We start from the raw sequence: 24,566 nt of genomic DNA on the forward strand, positions 1-24,566 counted from the left end.
CATGACTACTACCAAAGGTCTATGACTGGTGTGACTATATACTCAAAGTATCCCTGTGATGGCTCACATACATTGCATTTGGAAAAAAAAAAAACAGTGCTCCCACGCAAAATGTGGACATTCATTTGGAATTTCACTTTCAGTTTTTGCCATGAGCACAAAAAAAAAAACTCCAGTTCAGGGAAAATAATGGAAATCATAGCATTAAATATGCTAAGAGACAACTTATGTCTGAAAGCATTTATTAATATCAGTGGACATGCTTAACAAATGCGCCTTAACAACTTATAACGAGCTATAAAGTACAGTTTTGTACCTACCATAAATGTAGATGTCCGATAGGTATGCATCTGCAGTCCTAACATATGGGTTGTCCTGCCTCAGGCAGCCCTTCGGTCGGCCGGATTCCAAAGTCTGGGTCTGGCCTCGGCTGATGTCGCACTTCACCCGACGTCATAGCTGCTGGGGTATAAAGGCATCAGCCGACGCCATTTTCCTCAGTGTTTCTTGCCCCAGATGCCAGGAGCCCTCTAGGAAGGCTAAATTTGGATAAATGCAGATAATTCCAAACAGTAGAAAGCAAAATATATATACATATATACATACAAACAAATACACCATAATAGATTCCCCCAGCTAGCTAAAAGAGGGGTAAGTACCCTAGGAATACCACAGAGGGGTAGGAGGGTGGGTAATCCTGACTGCAGATGCATACCTATCAGACATCTACATTTATGGTAGGTACAAAACTGTACTATGTCCTTCAAGGATGCATCTGCAGTCCTAACATATGGGTAGAATACCATAGCCAAACTGGGGGAGGAGGCACTAAGATAATGATGGTGTAGTTAAGATCCCTTGCAAAACAGCAGTTGCAAAACCTGCTCGGGATCTGGAGTATAAAGGGAGATTATAATGCTTGGCAAATGTATGCACGGAGCTCCAAGTAGCAGCTTCTAAAATGTCTTTGGTAGCCACTCCTCGTAGGAAAGCTGTAGTGGTGGCAGTAGCTCTTGTGGAGTGAGGCCTGATATTTTCAGGAGTTGTCTTTCCATGAAAAGAGTAGCAAAATCTAATGCAATTTCCTATCCATTTTGAGATTGTCTGTTTTGAAATTGCTTTTCCTTGCACTCCTGTTGCATATGCTACCAGAAGCTGGTCAGTTTTTCTGCTGGCCTTAGTTCTGTCCAGATAGTAGCGTAATTGTCTGTGCACATCCAAGGTATGTAGTAGTCTTTCCCCCCTGTTCTGTGGGTTGGGGAAGAATGTAGGTAAATGAATCGCTTAGTTCAATGATACCCTGGAGACCACTTTTGGCATAAAAGTAGGATTAGTTCTCAGAGACACTCTATCCTGATGGAAGATAAGGAAAGGCTGTACTGCCATTAATGCCTGTAACTCAGATACCCTTCTTGCTGAAGTGATTGCTAGCAGGAATGCAGTTTTCCAAGATAAGAACTGTAAGTCTGCTGTTGCTGCTGGTTCAAAAGGGGGAAGTGTTAATTTTTCCAGCACAAAGTTGAGATCCCATGTAGGTAAAGTTGGTTTCCTTGGAGGCTTTACGTTTTTGATTCCTCTCAAGAACTGCCCGAGTAGAGGATGAGAGAAGACAGGAGGATCCATGTTGTACTCTGCTGAAATTGCTGATGCATGAATCTTAATGGAGGAGTAGGACAGGCCATTGTGGAACAGTTCTGCTAAGTATTCCAGGATGTGTGCTATGTTTGCCAATGAGACATTTTCTCCCTTTGCTGCACTCCAAATGAGGTATCTTTTCCATTTGGCTGAATATGTTTTCCTTGTGGAGGGTCTGCGTGCCTCCAGGATAACGTCCTTAACCCTCTGAGATAAATCTGGTTGATTTTGTTTTATGCAATATTCCAAGCAGTTAGCTGCAGTGTTTTCAAGTTTGGATGCAGGGTCTTGTAGTTGTTCTGTGTTAGAAGTAAGGGACATAGAGGTAGAGGCCATGAGTGTGCCCGAGACATGCTTCTCAGTAGCGGGTACCAATGTTGCCTTGGCCAGTCTGGAGCTATCAGGATTACCTTTGGCTGTTCCTCTCTGATCTTCAGTAGGACTTTGTACATCAAAGGAAGAGGTGGGAATGCATATGCTGTCAGGTTTTTCCAGCTGAAGGAAAGGGAGTCCACCCTCCAGGCAAGTGGGTGGAATACTCTTGAGCAGAATTTCTTCAATTGGTGGTTGTGTGGGGAGGCGAACAGGTTTATCTCTGGCATTCCCCATTTCTTTGTTATGGTTTTGAAGATATCTGGATGCAGCATCCATTCGTGAGCATCCGTGGTAGTTCTGCTTAAGGTGTCTGCTAGTGAATTTTCTTTTCCTGGTACAAATCTGGCCTGCAGTTGAATGTTGAGATTCAGGGCCAAATTCCACAGGTCCATTGCCATCCGGCATAGAGGATATGAGTGTGTACCTCCCTGTTTGTTGATGTACCACATGACTGTGGTATTGTCCGTCCTTATCAGCAGGTGACCTTGTTGGAGGAATGGTCTGAATGCCTGGATTGCATGTTTCACTGCCAGCATCTCCTTTAGATTTATGTGTAGATTCAGCTGGTCTTGGGACCATAGGCCTTGTATACACTTGTCCTCCATTTGTGCCCCACAGCCTAGGTCTGAGGCGTCCGTGGTGATGGTCTGGCTTGGATGTGGTTTGTGGAAAGGCAATCCTCTGTTCATCTGACAGGCCTGAGCCCACCACAGGAATTCTGTTTTCAGGCATGGAATTATTGGAATCTGGGCTTCTAGACTGTGCTTGTGTTGAGACCATACATTCCTTAGGTACCATTGCAACTTTCTCATATGCAGCCTGGCATGCGGGATCAATATTATGCAGGATGCCATGTAACCCAGGGCTTGCAGGACTTTCCTTGCAGTAAGCTGAGTTTGTGTTGTTAACGTCCTGAAATAGACTGGTAGTTGCTTTTGTTTTTCCTCTGTGAGAAAAGCCATCTGAGTTGTTGTATCCAGTTCTGCACCCAAAAATGTTATCCTTTGGGATGGTACTAGCCTTGACTTTTGAATGTTGACTGTGTATCCCAAGGCTTGCAACAGTTGTATGACATTTGCCAAATCTTTTGTTAATTTTGTCTTGTTGTCCGCTTGTATTAGGCAGTCGTCCAGGTATGGGTAAATTTGAATTCCCTGAAGCCTGCAATGAGCAATTACTGATGCCAGGCATTTCGTGAATACTCTGGGCGCAGTAGATAAGCCAAAGGGCAATGCTGAGAATTGATAATGCTCTGATCCTGCAAGAAATCTGAGGTGTCTTCTGCAATCTGGTCGTATAGGGACGTGCAGGTATGCCTCCTTGAGATCTAGAGTCACCAGCCAAGACTCCTTGCCCAGCATGGGAAGAAGTTGCTGGAGGGTCAGCATTTTGAATTTTGGAACAGTGAGGTATGTGTTCAGTGCGGACAAGTCGAGAATAGGTCTCCATTGATTTTCTTTTCTTGGTACAAGGAATAGTCTGAGTAAAATCCTTGGCCTTGTTCCATAGGTGGTACCTTTTCTATAGCTCTCATCCTTAGTAAGTTGTTGATTTGTTTTAGAGCCTCTGTTTTTTGGCTTGGTGGAAGGTTTGGCATTCCTCTCTTTTTTGGTAGAGTGTGGAAGTGAAACCTGTAGCCCTTGTCTATTGTTTGTAAGGTCCATTTGTCTCCTGTAATGCAATGCCAGTTGTCTGAAAATAAGGCTAGCTTTCCGCCCAAGGGTGCTTCCAGTTGTTCCCTGGTAGGCGGAATCAGAGCCAAGTCATTGTGTCTGTCCTGTGGAAGTGATTGTAGTTGCAGCTGTGGCAGCACTTCTCTGGTTGGCAGGTTGCCACTGACATCCCCTGTAGGCACCCCTAGATTGACCTCTGCCTCTTGGGCGTCTATTTCTGCCTCTCTGTGCTCTGGAGGTGTCTGGGAAGGACCAATTCTTCGAAGGCCAATTTCTGCTAAACCTCAGTGGTTGGACCTGTAAAAAATCCTTGACTGTTTGGACAGATTTTGCCTTTTCTTCCACTTTCTTTAGAACCTCCTGTGCAGGGGAGCCAAACAAACTTTGTTTCTCCATAGGAGCATCCAGGAGTTTTGACTTAACATGGTCTGGTAAGGATTGCTCTTTTAACCAGGCATGCCTTCGAATCACTGCTCCAGTCATAGCTGATCTAAAGGAAGCCTCCAGTGCATCATAGCCACATTTTAAAAAATGATTACTGACCTGCTGAGAGTTATGTACCAAATCCTGAAGGGACGTACGGTCTATAGGTTCAGGAGAGGACAGTTTTTTTATTTAGCTGGTCTAACAAAAATTCCTGGTACTGAATCATGTGAAATTGACAGTTTAAGGCCCTGGCCGAAAGAGTAGCAGATGTATAAACCTTTTTACCCCATCTCTCTAATGCTCTAGATTCCCTTTCAGAGGGAAGAGGGTTTTTGGCAGAGGCAGCTGCCACACCTTTAGGGCCCTGTGAAATGGTTTCTGGGTCTGCAACATGAGCCTTATACAAGTGGTAGTGTGTGTCCGGGACCCTGTAATATCTGTCAGGCTTGGCAGGGGCCGGAGGAAGAGAATCAAGGGCAGTACTGGCATCATTATATGCATCATCAACAACTGATAGTACTGGAGGAATGGCTAAAGGCCTATGCTGTGGTAAGTGTAAAAAAGTCCTTAGCCTTTTCCTTGAATCTGAAAAATCCTGGCCCTGCCATTGGAAGTGTTCCCTCATAGAGTGTAGGGTTTCCCCAAAAGAAAATTCTTCAGGAGGAGAAGCAGAAGGAATGGAGTCTTCTGCATCAGAATCCTCATAAGGAGAATATGGGCCTTCCTGATGGTCTGAAATATCTGAGTCATCCGAGGAATAGTCTGTAGAGACAGGTTCAGGGGGTTCAAGTCCTAGGCCTCTTATCTGGAGGAGGTTGAGAGGCCCTGTCTGGGTGAGGTTGGGATCCCCTGATCAAAGAAATAAGATCCTCAGCCAGGCTGAGTATCTGGGAACTAGAGGTAGGCCTGTGTGAGGGAGCTTTTGTAGGTAAGGCCTTAGAAGATTTGGCTGCTTTAGCCCTGGAAAAGGCCTTGATAGACATAGAAGCAGGGGGTCTAGCAGCCCCACGTGCAGGGGTAGAGATGTCTAAAGGAATAGTGCCTGACAAATCCTGGGTGCCTGCTTCTGCAGCAGTAACTTCAGTAGCCGATTCAGTCATGGTCTGTGAGGCCTCGGTTATCGGAGGCATGCTTTCGGCCGAAGGGAGAACCGAGGACTCGGTTTCAGCCGAAACCGAGACACTCGCGGTTGGCCTAACCGTGGTTTCAGCCGAAACCGCAGGCCGTGAGTGTCGGTCCTTTTCCTTGCTTTTTTTAGCTAATTGTGTAGTTGGAGTCTCCAATGGCATTTTATATGCAAAAGCGGGACCAAAAAACTCCTCTGCAAACTCCGACCGACGTCTAAGCATCCGTCGGTTGAAGGAAGCACAGGCTTGACAGGCTAATACGTCGTGGTCTGGGCCTAAGCAAGGAAGGCAGTAAGAGTGGAAATCCTTATGAGGTATTTGTTTCCCACAAGTTAAACAATTATTTACTTTGTCTGACATCGGCTGAGGCAAGAAAGAGTCCCCAACGGGGTACTTAGCTTTTTTAGAAGTCTTCGGTAGTAGAAATCTCTGGATCTGACCGACCGGGACTTGTGAACAGCTTCTGCTTCGGGCACCGCGCGGCAAGAAAGACTGAGGAAAATGGCGTCGGCTGATGCCTTTATACCCCAGCAGCTATGACGTTGGGTGAAGTGCGACATCAGCCGAGGCCAGACCCAGACTTTGGAATCCGGCCGACCGAAGGGCTGCCTGAGGCAGGACAACCCATATGTTAGGACTGCAGATGCATCCTTGAAGGACATCATTACAAAAGCTACAGAAAACAACATCACGGTGTATGCAATATGTAGGTTCATAGGTTGGTACTAGGCTATCAGCCCTAGGGCCTATACAAGCCAAGCCATAACAATTCCCTGGCTATTTCTTCCCACATTATTTACTTTCCTGGACCCCTGTCTAGCAGGGCGACTGACGTGATCCCTGGGGTGAATTTCCTTTCTCCCATCCAATCGTCAAGGTTTCTCTTGAAGAGGTCCAAAGAGGCACTCTGCTTGACATGTATGGGCAATCTATTCCAGAGTCTGGGAAGTCTCTGCGTCAGGAACCTATCACTCCAGCATGTTTTGTTTATTGTGATGACAAGGTTTAGATCCCTGGAGCATGTAGCTCTGAGGGATTGGGATTTCTTTAAGTGTAGCATGTCCAACAGCTCTGGGTTTGACATGGCCTTGTATGTTAAGCAGAGATCACCTCTGAGTAGACGATATGCGACAGAGTATAGCTGGAGTTTTTTAAGGCAGTCAGCGTAGGGCATCTGCTTTAGGCCTGTGATTCTTTTAGTGAGGTGTTTCTGAGGCCTTTCCAGTTGTTGCAGATGTCTTGAGAGGTACATACCAAATGGGGCGTAGTATTCTATAATGGGTCTAATGAGGGATGAGTACAGTGGGACAATGACCTCCTCTTTTCTGGATGAAAAGCCCTTCGTGATGAGGTGTGCCACATAGAATGATTTCCTGACTGTTGTGGCAATGTGGTTATCGAAGGTGAGACCACTGTCCAACTGTGTCCCTAAGTCTCTTATCACACTTTCTGTGTTTAGTGTACTGCCACCTATATGGTAATTCATGGATACATGTTTTTTCCCAAAGGGGATAACAATACATTTCTTGGCATTGAGCTTGAGCCCATGGCTCTGGCACCAAGCATCTGTTTCTGTAAGGCCCTTTTGTAGGGTATCCACATCATTTGGGGATTCAATAATGGCTCCCAGTTTGCAGTCATCTGCAAACTTTGTTAGCCAGAGTCCCTTAGTGTTGACCTGTACTTCAGAGAAGTTGATGCCAAACAAGAGCAGCCCCAGGACTGAACCCTGAGGTACTCCACTTGTCACTTGTCTGGAGCTGGATTTGGAGTCGGCTACTTGTACTGACATTAGTTCAGCATCTCACATAGTAAATCACAGCTGTGTTTTTGGTGGGTAAGTTGCACAAAATGGGTCTTTCTGTAAATTTGATGTGCTGGATCACTCATTGGCTTAGTGATGGGATCTGGCAAACAGAAGCAGGAGACTATGAGGAAAATGTGTTATGGGCTGAGATGCACCTCAAAGGTCTGTCTTGGGACCATACCTCTTCAGCATGTATATGTTTGATGTCCAGATAACTTCAGGAATATTACACTTGTTCAACACAGAAGATGGAAAGATAGTCAAATATACATAAATAATGCAGTTATAGCAAATTTGAAGAACTCTTTGTATGATTTTGGCAAACAGGTTGAAGAATATCATATGGAAATTAATTCCCTTGAAGATCAATTATGCCTTTTGCTAAGAATAAAAAAATGCAAGTAAATATATTACTAAAGGAAGAGCATTCAAAAGAGTTAACACTTTTTATAGATTTGGGCATCTGGGTAGACAACAAAGTTTTGACTACCAGGTTGATCAAGTCATTAACTGATGCAGTAAACTTACTACATGTATTAGGAACTGCTTAAAATGTAAGGATACTGAAAGGCTAAATGTGATTTAGATAACACTAATAAGATCCACAATCAAATACAGCAGTGAATTATGGTATCTTTTTGTGAAGACAGAATAGAATATGTAGAATAGGTAGAATTCTACATATAATACATACAATAGGTAGAATAACATCCAGCACTGCTTGTGAAAGAGGGGCTGGTTGGATGCTTAATTGATTTGCCATGCAGCCAGGTTTAAGGTTTTGATCTGGCTGTGTAGAATCTGCTTGTCTTGCTGCGTGAGCAAATGAGGTATTTGAGGCAATATCCATGGTGGGCTGTGAGCCATATTCTTCAATAGCGGGTACCAGTGCTGGCGTGGCCAGTCTGGGGCTATGAGAATCATTCGAGGTTTCTCCTTTTTGACCTTCAAAAGAACCTTTGTGAGAAGAGGTAATGGCGGAAAGGCATATGCTGTCAGGTTTTTGCAACTGAAGGAGAGAGCGCCCACTTTCCAAGCTTGATGGTGGAATGTCCTTGTTCAAAATTTTGTCAGCTGCTAGTTTTGAGGACTGGCAAACAGGTCTATATTTGGTAGGCCCCATCTTTGAGTTATCATTGTAAATATTTGGGGGTCTAGCTTCCACTCGTGGGGATCTTTGATGTTTTTGCTTAGGTCGTCTGTCAACGTGTTTTTCTGTCCTAGCAGGAATTGAGCTTGTAACTGGACTTGGTAAATGTGTGCCCCCTTGTTTGTTGATGTACCACACTACTGTGGTGTTGTCCGTCTTTATTGCAAGTTGTCCCAGCTGTAGTAGATCCTTGAAGGCTGTCAGAGCTTTCTGTACAGCTAGCATCTCTTTTTGGTTTATGTGAAATTTTCTTTGTTCTGCAGTCCATAGGCCTTGAATGCATTGCCCTGCCATGTGTGCCCCCCAGGCATAGTCTGAAGCATCTGTTGTGATAGTTTGCCTGGGTGGGGGCAAGGTGAAAGGCTGACCCTTGCTGAGGTGACATGCCTGTGCCCACCACAGAAATTCCTGTTGAAGGCAGGGAATGAGAGATATCACTGTGTCCAAGCTGTGGCTGTGTTGAGACCATACACTTTTTAGGTACCACTGTAATTTCCTCATATGCAGTTTTGCAAATGGTATTATCAGAATGCAAGATGCCATGAAGCCCAATGCCTGCAGCATTTTTCTTGCAGTTAATTGGGTCTTTGTTGCCATTGTTTTGAAATACTGAGTCAGTAGTAATTGCTTGTCTGGTGTAAGATAAGCCTTCTGGTCCGTTGTGTCCAAGCTGGCACCCAGGAATGTCATTTTCTGTGAGGGTACTAGTTTTGACTTCTTTTCGTTTACTGTGTACCCCAGACAATTCAGTAGTTGCTTCACAAAAGACAGATGTTGTAAGAGAATGTCTTTTCTTTCTGCTTGAATGAGGCAGTCGTCCAGGTATGGATATATTTGAATTCCTCTTTGTCTGCAGTATGCAATTACTGGTGCCAGGCATTTTGTGAATACTCTGGGCGCAGTAGATAAGCCAAAGGGCAGTGCAGAGAATTGATAATGGGTTGAACTTGCAATGAAACGGAGGTATCTTCTGCAACTTTGTCTGATAGGGACATGCAGGTATGCCTCCTTTAGGTCCAACATTACCAGCCATGCTTCCTTGCCCAACATGGGAAGTAGCTGCTGTAGTGTTAGCATCTTGAATTTGGGAACTTGTCAGTAAGTGTTTAGAATTGAAAGGTCCAGAATTGGTCTCCAAGCATTTTCTTTTCTGGGTACTAGGAAGAGTCTTGAGTAAAATCCTTGGCCTTGCTCTTGAGTTGGTACCCTTTGAATGGCTCTCATGGCCATGAGAGCTGTAATTTGTTTTTGAGCCTCCTCCCTTTGATTTTGTGGCAGGTGTGGCATTCCTCTTTTTATTGGCAAGGTGTGAAAGTGGAATCTGTATCCTCGTAAAATTATGTCTAGTACCCATTTGTCCTTTGTGACCATGTGCCAGTTGTCTGCAAATAGTGCTAGCTTTCCCCCCAGGGGGGCTGATAAAAGAGTTTTGTTTGGCCAACTGAGGTGCAAGTCACTGAGTTTGTCTTCTGGTGGGTTGAGACCTGTCTTCTCCGCCCTTCTGGGTTGGAGTGCCCCATTGGCGAGGTTTATACTGAGCTTGTGGTTGTCCTCTGCCCCTTGGGCGCCTGTATTTACCCCTCTGAGGCCTGTCAGTGGCTGGAAAGGACCAATTTTTTGCTGGTCAGTTTCTGCTGAAGCGAAGGGGTTGTACTTGTAGGAAATCTTTGACTGTCTGCATTGATTTTGCCTTATCTTCCATTTTCTTTAAAACTTCTGCTTTAACACCAAAAAGAACATCCTGCTGTAAGGGAGCATCTAGTAGTTTTGCTTTAACATGATCAGGCAGACTTTGTTCCTTTAACCAGGCATGCCTACGTATAACTGATCCAGTGACAGCTGCTCTGCAGGAGGCCTCTAAAGAATCAAACCCACATTGCAAGGTATGTTTCCCTACCTGCTCGGTGGCATGCAACAAATCCTTTACTTCTTTCAATTCAGATTGTTGAGGGAGGGTGGTTAACTTTTGTTTTAACTGAGAGATCAGAAATTGCTGATACTTAAGCATATGAAATTGACAGTTTAGAGCTCTCATAGCTAAAGTGGCTGAGGTGTAAACCTTTTTCCCCCATCTGTCTAGTGCTCTTGAATCCCTTTCAGAAGGTACTGGATTTTTAGCCATGGAAGCCTTAGCCCCCTTGGGACCCTGGGAGATAGTCTCTGGGTCAGCTACTGGGCTTTTGTAAAGAAATTTGTGGGAATCAGGTACTCTGTAGTATCTGTCAGGCTTGGCCGGAGCAGGAGGCAGAGAGTCAAGGTTGAAACTGGATTCTAAGTAGACATCATCCACAATGTCCAAAACAGGAGGGATGGCTAGAGGTCTGTGTTGGGGGAGTAAAAGAAACTCTCTGAGCCTTTCTTGGAATCAGAGTAATCCTGACCTTCCCATTGAAAATGTTCCCTCATAGTGTGTAAAGTTTCCCCAAAAGAGTAATCTTCTGGAGGGGAAGATGAGGGAATAGAGTCCTCAGCATCAGAATCTTCATAAGGAGAGAAGGAATAGTCTTGGTCCTCAGAGGAATCCGAAGAAATAGACAGTTGATCAGAGGAAGCAGATTCTTCCTCTAGTCTAGGCCTTTTGTCAGGAGGCGGCTGAGAACCCCTGATAAGAGAAATCAAATCTTCAGCCATCTTGAGCATCTGTTTCTTAGGCATAGGGCCTTGAACATGAGACGGAAGTGAAGCCTTTTTCGGTTTGGAAGGAGTCTTCTACTTGGAAAACGTTTTGACTGTAAGAGTTGTCGTTCTGAAAACGCCTTCAGAAACCGATGGCGTTTCAGAAAAGCACCGACGTCCTTGGAAGGTAAATCGTCGGTAGGGCCTGAAGTAAAAGGCTGCGTCGGCCTAGTACATTCCGTCAAAATATCTGTAGCGGTCTCAGTTTCTTGAACTGCGGTAGTCAGAGGCTGCGTTGGAGCCTCACTGATAACTGGAGAACCGAGGCCTCGGAATCGGGCTTAGGCCTGGGCTGTCGATCCTTATCCCTGCACTTTTTGTGCACGCCGGTAGTCAGAAGCTCCGACGGCATGTTATAATTAAATTTTCTGCCAAAAAAGTGTCGTGCGAAATCAAATTGTCTTTTAATATTACGTTTATTAAATCTAGCACAAAAATGACAAGAAGTGACGTCGTGATCAGGGCCTAGGCAAGGTATGCAATAAGAATGAAAATCCTTATGAGGTATTTGCTTCCCACAAGAAATAGAATTGTTAACTTTTTCTGACATCGGTTTGAGGCAAGAAAAGTTTCCCCAACGGGGTACTTAGCTTTATAGAAGACTTTGGTCTGAAATTCGAATTCGAAAATCTCAGGAGTCGGCCGACCAGCACTTGCGAACTGCGTCTGCTTCGGGCACCGCGCGGCAAGAAAGACTGGAGAAAATGGCGTTGGTTGGAATATATGTATCCCTGGTGCACTGACGTCAGGGATGAGGCGACTGCAATCGACGTCGGACCAAGACTTTGGAAATCTGAGCGACTGCGGGACCGCCTGACGACAGGATAACCCAAGTGTAATGACTGCAGCAGGGTAACACGATGAACATCAGTAAAAATGATAGATAAGTTATGATTAAAGAGTGATGCAAGTATACCATATAGATTCTCTTTAAGATTACTGTGGAATGCAAACAAAACCACAACTGCTGATGTTGTTTAAAAACACATAAAAACAAAAAGATGCATAAAAGCATCATTAGATGAAATCTTTTAATGCAAAATAAATTAGTGCTTTCGTCCTTCAATAAAAAATATAGTTCATTAGATTATCGACAAATGTAAAAGTACTCAATATGTAATGACTCTAAAAGGTGACATAACTTAATCATATGACTACTCAGCTATACAGTAATAAATTATACATATAATTTTACAAAAACTTAAGAGGAATATAACTTTTTTTTTTACTAATTTCAATATAGTCAGTTTTTGCAAAATGAAGAGACTGTTTAAGTAGATTAGTTAAGTTAATTGCATCTGAAAAAGACTTAGAAAGCAAGTCAAGGACAGATGGCTGATGTTTTCGGTGAGAAGTAGATGTGGGGAATTTTGCAGTTAACTTGGCTATCAGAACTAATACTGCTAAATGGCTTTTTAGTGTGAATGGAGTTAAACAAATATAGGAATTGGAAGTGCAATATACCAAATGTACAGGCAGACATTCCATCCACTAGTACTGATGATCAGGAATGAGGCCAGCTCCATCTAATAGACTGCAAACTGGAGCTGAAGCAAAAAGGTTCATCAAACCTCCTAATGACTGTGGTGAAAGCACTTCTGTTTTAGGTAGACTCACAAATGCCATAACTGATAATTCTCTTGGGTGTTAATACGACAATTTCCTTTCCAAGAAAGTAGACAGACTTTGCTAATGGGTATTCTTAATGGTACATCTTCTTGACCTCTGTGCTGAAATTGTCACTGCTATATCACATCATGTGCTATACAAAACATAACGACCATCTTACCAGATTTGGAGAATCTGACCCTTCAGTTGGGAAGCAACAACTATGACTATTCAAAAAAACAGTTCTGAGGTGAAGAAGGTTCATATTACATCTGAATTCCATTTATTGAGGGATTTGCTAGGTACTTCAATCTAGAATCGATATAAACATAGCAATTTATTCCCATTGACAAACTTTGTCTGTAATTGGCTGAAAAGGAACGAATTAACCTGAATGCATTTTTCAACTAATTTAGAGACTGTTACCTAATCTCCATGTCATGAATATATTTTAAGGAAATGGTACAGAGCACCTGTCCTAAAATATAACAGACCTCATATAGTGCTTAACACTTCCTTGTCAAACACGGTACCTGTAGCTACTGCCCCAGTAGACATAACATGTCCAAGACACTGATAAAACAAAAATGAAGGAGGCTTGGAAGTTGCAGTGTCTCACTTTACGGCAGAAAATTAGGTGATTTCGTCCAGCTGATGTGGACTTCTGAATGAAAACTGAACAGAAAATCCCAGCTTAAATAACTCTGACCACACCCACGTGACCAACCAATTATTTAATCAGTTAAAAAATTTTTTTTCAAAGACATAACTCAATTTAATCCCCTATTTATCATGAAAACATGTAAAAGAATAAATGTAAAATACTAGATAATCATCCCTATTTATACAAAAAATCATGGGATTTTTTTTTTATTCCAAGTATCTAATGACCTATACATTGATGATTTGCTTTTTGTCACAACTGACATCATAGACTAGGAAATGTGTTAGCAACCATAGGCCATGCATTCTCTTTGGCAAAATCCACATTCCCCAGCTATGTAGGTCATCTCTGCAGTCCAACATCTAAGCTATCTTAAGGTAGAACTCCGAAATTTAATTTGCAAACCAAAATCTTCCAGAGTACTGTTGGCATTAAAAAATAAAGTACAGTTGCATAAGTCCTACTTACCTATAACAGTAGATGTTTGAACTTCAAATTACCTCGGTGGCATATGGGTTCTGTACCTGAACAAACACCTACACTGGCAGCTTTCCAGAGCTCAGAATCCCATCCTCTAACTCTGCAATAGCAGACTGGCTACGCCTTGCCCATCAGGGGAAGCCTAACCCCTGTCAGAGACAGTCAGTTATTCAGGCATTTAGTACTAAGTAGGACGAACCAAGAAGGACCAGATGCAAGAATTGCCTGAAACCAACCAATTCACAGCCATAAAAAACACCAACACAAATAACCAAATCCAACAACATAACAATGTCAGACACCACTGAACTATGCACAAAATAAGGGGGATGGTGAGTGGGTGCTGTCACTAGTCAATGGGAAATTCGAACATCTATTGTTACAGGTAAGTAGGTTACAAATTTACTACACTCATCATTCACACTGCCACAGTGGCATATGTGCAGATTCACAAAGCTGGCCCTATCTCAGAGGAGGAAGCATACAGACCCAGGATCCCTTAAAGAATGGTCTTCACAAAGCCTGCTCTGGAACTGGACAAAATAATCCAGTTTATAGTGATTTGTAATGGTATGAACAGAGGACCAAGTTACTGCCTCTAGAATGCTTCAATAGTCCACTTCTTTCCAATAAGTCACTGAAGAGGATAAGGCTCTGGTAGAATGTGCCTTAATATTCCTGGAATAAATATGCCATGGCGGGAGGAACAAAGAACAACAGCAGAGGACAACCAATGAGAAATCATTTACTTAGAGTCATGTTAACCTTTCTTAGCCACAGGCTAGGAAATAAAAATCCTTTTCAGTTTTCCTGAAGGCCTTTGTTCTACCAAGGTAGTACATAAGCTGCTTGTGCACATCCAATGCATGCAGAATCTTCTTTCACCTGTTTTTATGTTCAAGAAAGACAACTAGGAGATTGATGGCTTGATTCAGGGTAAATATGGAAACAACATTTTGGCATGAAAGAAGGATTAGTGCAAAAAAACAACCCTGTCCCTGTGAAAAATCTGATAATGTTGGCCCACCATGTGAGCTTGCAGCTCAGAGACCCATCTTGCAGATGTCAGAACAATAAGCAAAAGTGTTGAACCTCAAATCAGCCTAAAAGACAGATTGAAAAGGAGTTGAGATTTCAATGAGCAGAAATTTGTTTTCAAGGGTCTTTCAACTGCAACACTCATTTGTTAAACTATTTGACCACAAAAAGAGATGAAAGATAGGGACCCATGGACAGACAAGCTGAGATGACAGCAAGATGCACTTTGACAGATGCATAAGAAAAGCCATCGATGAGTACCTGACATAAATATTTCAAAACCAGAGGGTTTAACACCATACCATGCCTTCTGATATTGCTTAGCGACCGCCTAAAAAACCTCTTCCACTTGTAAAACTGCTGCACATCCTAAATGAACAAGTGCCTAAAAGGTATCACGCTAGAATAATTCAAGATCTCAGTAGAAATTGCTCTAAGCTGGTGATGTGGTCTTCATCAGAATGAAACCTGAACACAAAATCCCACTTTAAATAACTCTGACCACAACTACATGACCAACTGATTAATCAATCAGTTAAAAAGTTTTTTTTAAAAAAGACTTTACCCCATTTTAATAGTTATTTGTCACAAAAACATGTAAAAGAATAAATGGAAAAATAATGAATGATAAATGATGAAAAACATATGTTAATAGTGAAAAACGTATATAAATGTGAACAAAAAAGAAGAAAAAATCCTACTTAAAACTATGTGCTCCTATTCAGAATGACAATGGGGCTACCTTCTCTAGAGATTGGTCTCACATTGTAGATTTTGATGGGAACTCTAATTTAGAGAGTAGTGAAAACACTACGTCCCATCCAGTCTGATTCTTTGGAATCTTGGCCCGATTCCGCATTAGAAACATTCAATGGTACTTAAAAAAAATGTTGGACCAGCACCTGCTTTCCCTGGAGCTTCAGGTACCAGTGCTGGATTTTGCAAAATGAGAGTTGTAGTGATAGAGGGATCAGAAGTCTCTAAATCTAGACCTGTCATTCTCACTCCAGAATCCAGTTCAGTTAGTCCCGATAGACTCATCAGATTTTGCACGGAGAACACTATACAGCAAAGTTCATGAAAAAAGCAAGTGGGGTCCTTTGGATGATACAAACTACATAAACATCAAAGAAAAATCATAGTCCACCTTGTATTTCTTCATAGCCTTTTTAGGAACTGGTTCACTAGCCAAAGTGGTTTTACATGCAGTTTTATAGACGTCTTCTAAGGGTGGTATCAGAGATTGAACAACCCAAATCATTTTGAATCTCATCCTCAACAAGACCATAAACTCTGACAGTCCCTAGCATAGTTCCAGATTGCTTCCAGTCAAATATCTCTCTAAATCTAGCTTGCATCTGTGGAAAGGTGAACATCTGCTTAGGTTTTTGAACCTGTTCACTTTCTGAAGAATCGGAATGGATGGACAGGTATATAAAGTAGGAAACTATACACCTGTAAAGGGAATAAGATTTCCCCAAAAAGTGTTTATCTACAGAACTTTACTGTATACCTGGTAATAATGGTTCAGTTAATACTGCACATAAAAGGGACACAAAATCACCAGAAGCTCATTTACAATTTTTTTTAAAACACAGATTTTTGAATATAAGCAAGATTCCAGAAGAATTTTTGTTGATAATGCCATAGTCAGTTACATATTCAGAAGAATAAAATAAAAAACTTATTTAAAAGACAATATACACAACTAAAATATAGCAGTTTAGAATGTTTTCATGTAAAGTTTAAATTGGTAAGCAATGAAATGTTTCATTTCAAAGGTCTGAGAGCTACCATTTTTAGATATCAGTATAAAAAGCACTAGCTGCTTGTCTAAAACTATTTTATAGTACAACAGAAATGGCTGCAGATTTACAAAGAATACAGAAAATTCACTATAGTTCTGTAAAGTATTACTATCGCAAATATACGATTCAATTAAATCCGTATACTCAAAGCAGGAGCTGCTACTGCTGCTTTCTGTAACCAGGAATTCAAAGACCACCTTCTTGGTCATGACTACTACCAAAGGTCTATGACTGGTGTGACTATATACTCAAAGTATCCCTGTGAAAGCTCACATACATTGCATTTGGAAAAAAAAAAAAAACAGTGCTCCCAGGCAAAATGTGGACATTCATTTGGAATTTCACTTTCAGTTTTTGCCATGAGCACAAAAAAAAAAAAAAACTCCAGTTCAGGGAAAATAATGGAAATCATAGCATTAAATATGCTAAGAGACAACTTATGTCTGAAAGCATTTATTAATATCAGTGGACGTGCATAACAAATGCTCCTTAACAACTTATAATGAGCTATAACATTACAAAAGCTACAGAAAACAACATCACGGTGTATGCAATATGTACTGACATTAGTTCAGCATCTCACATAGTAAATCACAGCTGTGCTTTTGGTGGGTAAGTTGCACAAAATGGGTCTTTCTGTAAATTTGATGTGCTGGATCACTCAATGGCTTAGTGATGGGATCTGGCAAACAGAAGCAAGAGACTATGAGGAAAATGTGTTATGGGCTGAGATGCACCTCAAGGGTCTGTCTTGGGACCATACCTCTTCAGTATGTATATATTTGATGTCCAGATAACTTCAGGAATATTACACTCGTTCAACACAGAAGATGGAAAGATAGTCAAATATACATAAATAATGCAGTTATAGCAAATTTGAAGAACTCTTTGTATGATTTTGGCAAACAGGTTGAAGAATATCATATGGAAATTAATTCCCTTGAAGATCAATTATGCCTTTTGCTAAGAATAAAAAATGCAAGTAAATATAATACTAAAGGAAGAGCATTCAAAAGAGTTAACACTTTTTATAGATTTGGGCATCTGGGTAGACAACAAAGTTTTGACTACCAGGTTGATCAAGTCATTAACTGATGCAGTAAACTTACTACATGCATTAGGAACTGCTTAAAATGTAAGGATACTGAAAGGCTAAATGTGATTTAGATAACACTAATAAGATCCACAATCAAATACAGCAGTGAATTATGGTATCTTTTTGTGAAGACAAAAAAGGTGAAATTGAGGAAAGTATGACAGATTTACCAAATTGATGAATGAAAAGATATACTGTCATATGATGGAAGATTAAAAAAAATATGACTTGCTTTCTATAAGTTACAGAGAGCAAATGGGGGACCTAATACATGCACTTAAAGCATTTACAAAACCCTTTTGATGGGAATATGATGGGCTAAGAGAAGTGGGCAGCCTAATTAATTTAACTTTATATATAAATATCTTAAGAATCTACTGCAGTAGTGGTGCTGCGGTAGCATTGTCGCCTCATAGCAAGACGTTGTCCCGTTCGATTCCCAGCTAGAGCGTCTTCTGTGTGGAGGCATACGTCAATGGGGCATGCCTTCATTGAAGGTTGTGCGTCAGGGCTGGTAACCCGGTATGTAAAAATCCACTACCAATCATTAGTGGACCGGAGTTCCGCTGTGGCGACCCCTAACCAGGAAAAGCCAAAAGACACAAAAACATAAATATCTTAAGAATAACAGAATTATAAAATGGTTTACAGTAAGGAAGGCTGATGAATGGGAACACTCTACCCAAAATATAAAAATAGTGAAAATTTTGTGTCCTTTAAACTGCTTTGATAATTTTTATAGAACCCATTAGGCTGCAGGCCTGTGCCTACATTTGACTGTACTGCTTTGTATTGTACTGAAAGGGTGTGACTGCGCCAGCAGCATATAGCTGGTAATCAAAAACTATCAGTAACAGTGCATACACCTCATTATTTGACCAATTCTCTATTTTGTGCTGCTCGTCACCTCATATAGGGGCTTTCTTTAATTATTTTAATGTGTACAGAGTGCCACCCCAGATTATTTTTCTGTTATATGGGACTCTAGCTTGCCTAGGTTAATGTCTTCAGCTGATGCCTGGTAACGCAACTAAATCTACAGCTTTGAACTACTACTCTTTGTTATCTATTTATAAACTATTTCTGAACCATCTAATGATAAACTCATTAAAGCACAGTAACTGCAAACTGTTTAAAACTGCAGTAGGACTTAATTTGTAAAACAGTTTAACTAGGGAAACAGTTTAGCCAATCAATATAAACCTGTCACAACCCCCAGACATGGATCTAATGGCATAATGACCAGTTCATAAAAAAAAAAATCAATGATATTTGTAACAGTAGCTCTCCTTTGCATAAAATCATATTTTAAAATGATCAACAAATAGAACATGTTTATTGTCAATTTTCAAACATAGTATTAGTTAGCATTCAAAACATTTACCTGGGACCAATGTCATATTTATAAGTTGTTGTTTTCCACAAGTTCCTTGCTTCCTTCCTTTCACAGTGGTATATTTGTGTGATACTAACTACTCAATTGGTACAGAACCTTTGATTAATAACTCATTAAATATCAGTGTCATATGGGAAGACAAAACATTCCTAATCAGTATATAAAAAAAAAAACAATGCTGAAAAATTATCTGGATCCAAACTACAACTACTTTTAACCTTTGGCTGTCCCTTCCTAAAGCAGTCAAGGCTAATTTTAGGACAGCTTGGGATGACCAGGTGATAAATGCTTGAAATAAATATACAGTTGTGCATTATACACACTCATAAAGTAGAACATGAATGCCTCAGCACTCTTAACTAAGTCACTGACTATGCTGTTACTATTTAGTAAGGGTACAACATACAAGCTTGCTTTGCTTGATTTGGAAAATGATGTATTTATAAAATTTCTTATCACCTCTTGTCAATAGGACCTGTTCATATGCACATTCTGCAGTAACTGTAACTTGTTTTAGAGGTATAGTAGCTTTAATTTTCTCTGACTATTGTTTTAATTTTTGTATACTGAATACTGTTCCTCTTAGTTTAGCTTTTATATGCCTTTGTCTAAAGCAATAAATGAAAAAATGTGGTAAAACAAGAGCTTGTAATACACACACAATCAAATGACTTTTTTATTATTAACTAACCAAACCAAATTAAGTACTTTCACCAACCATAACACAGACTTCATCAGAAGTTATTAATGGTTTGTTTGTGGAACCATTTTCATTATTTCATTTGTGCAAAATAATGCCAACATGAGAGTTTGAAAAACCTATACCTGTAGAGTACTTTAAACAATTTACTTTATTCAAGTTACCCAGGTAGAGAGCACATCCCAATCAGTACTATTGATTTTGCTTGATATCTCTCCAATATCTAATAATTTACATTTACAGACTTTTTTTTATCTTTGTTAAAACTCTTTTAACACTGTTGTACTCCAATAAGAAAGGTTTCACAATTTTGACAAAACATAGAAGAATAATATCAGTGTCACAAAGAAAAATAATTTGAAGTATCTAAAATGATCAGTGATTTCTTTATGTATTAAACTCTTGTTGGCCATATTATAATAATAATATAGATCAGCTCAAGTATATATATCCTTAAACTTTTAGATATAATATTTGTTATAATAAACACACTAATCACACACTATACATTGAAAGTACCCATCTCATTATCTTTCTGTGTCTTATTCCTGGGATAGCTTGTGCTATGTAAGGTACTTCCAAGTTACCCCTCTATTTAATTTATCAAGTGATGTTGCCACTTCAAACTTCTCCACTTCCTACATAATGTTCATACATTCAGCCATTCTTAAATGGATCTTTAACATTTGAACTTTCTCATATATATATATATATATATATATATATATATATATATATATATACACACACACACACACACACACACGTATGTGCACATATATATATATATATATATATATATAGGTCTACATTTCTTGATCAAAATTTCAAAATCTCAAACAAGAAACGTAGAAACTCACTTAAGCGAAAGTGCACTTTCACAAAAGCCGATTCAGCAAAGCACATTACAGTGGGGATAAGGAAATATATCTTTTTCCCCACTGTAGTGCAATCTCAGGAATTAGTATATTTAAGTAGGGGGTGTATGGGGGGTGCAGGGGGGATTACCCCCTTGCAAAATAGTGTTTAAAGTTTTTTGGTTTGTATTTTTTTCCGATTCGCTGAATCGGCTTTTGCAAAAGTGCACTTCATCTGGAAAAGATCTGCATGTACATCCCACAAAAATCATTCCTATATTGCCCAAATTATACAGGGGTCCCCCCTTTTCCAATATTGGTTATAATATGAGGTAAATTTGGCAAGTTTAAGTCAATGACATTAATCCATCTTGTCAAAAATTTTACCAGTTGTGAAATATTACTAGCAGACATTGATCTATGAATTAGATCCTGATACATTAAACAGTAACATTATAAGGTGCTAGCCAGTCTGTGGGTAAATGACAATCTTCATAGAGCTGAGGGAAAACAATCCATCTTCTTTACTATGTTACTCAAAGTCTCTAGATGACTTGTAGTATTCATTCTGGCAGGTCCATAATGAACGGTAACTCTGACTGATGGAAAACTCCCCATAAGTTCAAAGACTAGTGTTGAAATGAATTATATAAACATATCAACCACTTTTCCAGAAATAGTTCAACAAAGACTACTACCCATCACTAAGAGATGATGTTTTAAGACATTCCAGCTTTAAGTAACCAGACAGTAATACAGCATGGAAATGGTTTACTATCAAAATTACAGAACACACTTGTTTGAGTAATGACTTACTCAAAAAAAAACCCCATCAAAAAATGCAAACATCGTCTACTAAAAACAATAAAAGCGGTAATGTCAATAATTCAAAATTTGAGATTATCACCATTACTCAACTTATCTGGACTTCCGATGATTTCCCACTAATGTTTTGCGGGGGGCAAGCCCTCCTGAACCCCCTGATAATTATATATACAAACTCCGAGATCGCACTACAGTGAGGAAAAGGGTAAATTTTCTGATCCCCCTTGTAGTGCAATCTTAATCAGATCGCCGAACTCACAACAGCAAATGCACACTAGCATATAACGTTTTGATATTAAACCCATGAAAAAACTGTGATTTAGTTATTGCTAATACATTACAGCAGGCATCAGCCTTTAGTCCATTTCTTTTCCTGCTTTAAACGTCTGGCCCTAGTGAAAACATCTTTACAGTGTTATGCGGTTCTGATCATTCTGAGTTACTGTCAATGCCCCTTGAACTGTCTGTAAAAAAAAGTTTTAATAAAACCTAGAACTCTCCCTTGCGACTTAAATGATACCTATCTGAGGCAAACAGTTGTCATGTATAACATTCTCCAGGTAAGCTAAAATAGTTATTTCCTTTTGGAAACAGAAATGTCTGAGCCTGTTGCTAAAAATTTTACATTGAGTAAACTCATAATCATGTAATCTTGCTGAGGGGAAGATTTCATTAAATAGCAACTAAATAACTTTAATTTGCAGCACTGCATCACTTCACCCATTACTTATGTTTTTTACTAGGTCAAATTTTAAATCACTTACCCTAATGTGGATGAATATTTATTCATAAGCCTTTTAATCTGTTAATTAATAATCACTTACTTAATAATAGTACAACTATTAGACTTTAGCCCAGTAAGCTGAGACACAGTCACTTTCTCTCTATTATTGCAACTGTTTTGAGCACAGAATCACCCAGGAGGAGGGTACATAAATTTATAATTCTGCTTTCTGCACCGGATTTAACAGTTTGTTCTATTAATAGGTCAGGGTGGAAAAGTGACCCCCACCCACCTGAGTTATTTTTAATTTTCAATTTCTGACCTCATCAGACTCCATATATTCAACATTTACATACCTAATTTCATTTCTTTTTATAGTTCAAGCTTTATTTGGGAACTTTGACTGATAAACTGCAAGAACTGCTGTGGTGATTACACATTAACTATATGGAGACATATATCTCCACATTAACACTTGCACAGTGACTGTATTTGTATTGCAATGCTGTCTTTCTGGAGCAGCACTCAATTACAGACTACGTGTACAGGCATATTTTATGGACAAGAAGCATCTTGACACTTTTTTTATATCATGCCGTAAACGATTTTTTGTGATCTTTGTTGAAATATCTAGTTCTAAAATAACGCTTTCAGATAGTACATACTTTGGAGAAATTTCTAAAGGGTCAGTTTTCAAGATAAATCAGATTTCTGTAATTCAGCTTGAGAAGTAAATAATTCTGCATCTAATTAATCCCATAAATGCAAGTAGTAAGATTGTTTATAAGGTAGAACAGAACTCACTTTCCTTAAAATATTTCAGTTTACAAGCCTTCTGTATAATTACATGTTGAAAATATAGAAGTCTCTGTATAAACTAAGTGTGTTTCAATATATGCTGTACATATTACACTTACACATGGAAAAAGCTGTATACTTTAGCTGGAAATCATATCAGCTTGCAATAAAATATGACAAAAACAAATTTGGTTCCATGAATGGCTGATAGGATATAAAGCACTGGTATAGAACTTGACAATGGCTGATGCATATGACATAAATACAATATATTTAATAATTTGTATACAGTTGATGAGAAAAGTTATGGTCAGATATATTTACTTTCTATAAAATAAATTACCTCCACAGAAACCACCACGAGTTATCTCATCTTCAAAGACATCAGTGAATCCTCTACCAGCATTTAACTTTTGTAGTCTACCCTCAATGAACTGCAAAATAAATGAAGAAATGAATGAAGAATCACCAATAATCCAAATTGTTATTTGCAGTACTAATCAAATGAAGAAATATGACAAAAATACTACACAAGAAATTAAGACAGGCAGAGTAGACTATTTGTAACATACAGCAAATAAGGCATTCAATAAAATTTACAGTGTAGTATTAATTTGTGATGCACACAGGCTTTATGTTGTTTAATGAGCAAACACTGAATTAACTACTGCAGTTTTGTGTCTTGGTTCATTTGTAATAGATGGTAGATTAAATTTACAAATTCTATTCAAAGTAAAAAAGAAAAGAAAATGCTATGCACTTCAAGCTGCAACTAAAATCATTCATATTTAAAAGAAAAGAAGACAAGCAAATTATCCTGGAACAAAGTTATTGCAATACACAGTTTTGAATTTACACCTGTGCTAGAACAGCATAAATAAATAATTAAGTATTCTGACTACAATTAAATTTAACCCCACAACACAAACACTGATTAAGATATATATCACTGCAAAGCTGTGCCACTGTGACATTCAAGCAACTCATTAAAGCACTGCTTATTTACTTTATACAAAGCATTACTGCATCTGACTTTATCATAGCAGCCCCATAAACAGCACAACATTGTGGCTCTGTGCTTGACACAACATGCTTTGTAAATGACTTGCGTTAGTGTATCAGTGTAATGTGCTTTTTCATACACAAACATTTTGCTGTATACAACTATAATAGAAAAATGCTGCATCTCAGGTACACCTAACAGTTATCAAATACACTAGGTTATTCCTTTTTAATTAATAATTTAATAACTAGGCAGGTTGGATGGTGTGAAAACTTTCAAAAACAATCTGGCTCAAAGGCTAAATGTACAAGATCAAATATAGTAATGTACAATAATGATGTATTATAGTGTACATATAAGTAATACCAGTACATAAATCATTATATAAATAAAGGCACTATTGTCATTGTGCAATTTCAAAAGACATATTTTTAATCAAGAGATGGAAGAGATATGTGAAGTGATACAGTCTAAGTGACATACAGCATAACTACTAGTAACTCAAATGAGTGCAACTACAATAGCTACATACATTAAAGATATATACTTACTTGTGATTAGATACCCAAAAGAATCAGCATAAGTGTAGAACAATATATACCCAGCTGTTTGCACTAGCTTGAGCATTCTTAATGTGACTGAGGTGCAAGTCATTATTTCATGCATAAATTAACTTTAATTGACAGACTGCATGCTTGAA

The 24,566-nt window shown here is 39.4% G+C and overlaps 1 protein-coding gene across 2 annotated transcripts in view; it reads right to left on the reverse strand.

Annotated features, from left to right (window-relative positions):
* DENND1B (DENN domain containing 1B) overlaps positions 1–24,566 on the reverse strand; it is a 3,525,330-nt gene that overhangs the window by 614,475 nt on the left and 2,886,289 nt on the right. For both annotated transcript variants that reach the window (XM_044080248.1, XM_044080247.1), the window contains one exon: positions 23,207–23,297. In XM_044080248.1, the coding sequence (XP_043936183.1) occupies positions 23,207–23,297 (91 nt within the window). The remainder of the gene's footprint in view (positions 1–23,206; positions 23,298–24,566) is intronic.

This window comes from Protopterus annectens, chromosome 8.part0 (genome assembly GCF_019279795.1).
Source record: "Protopterus annectens isolate FY-2018-M chromosome 8.part0, PAN1.0, whole genome shotgun sequence".
NCBI lineage: Eukaryota > Metazoa > Chordata > Ceratodontiformes > Protopteridae > Protopterus > Protopterus annectens.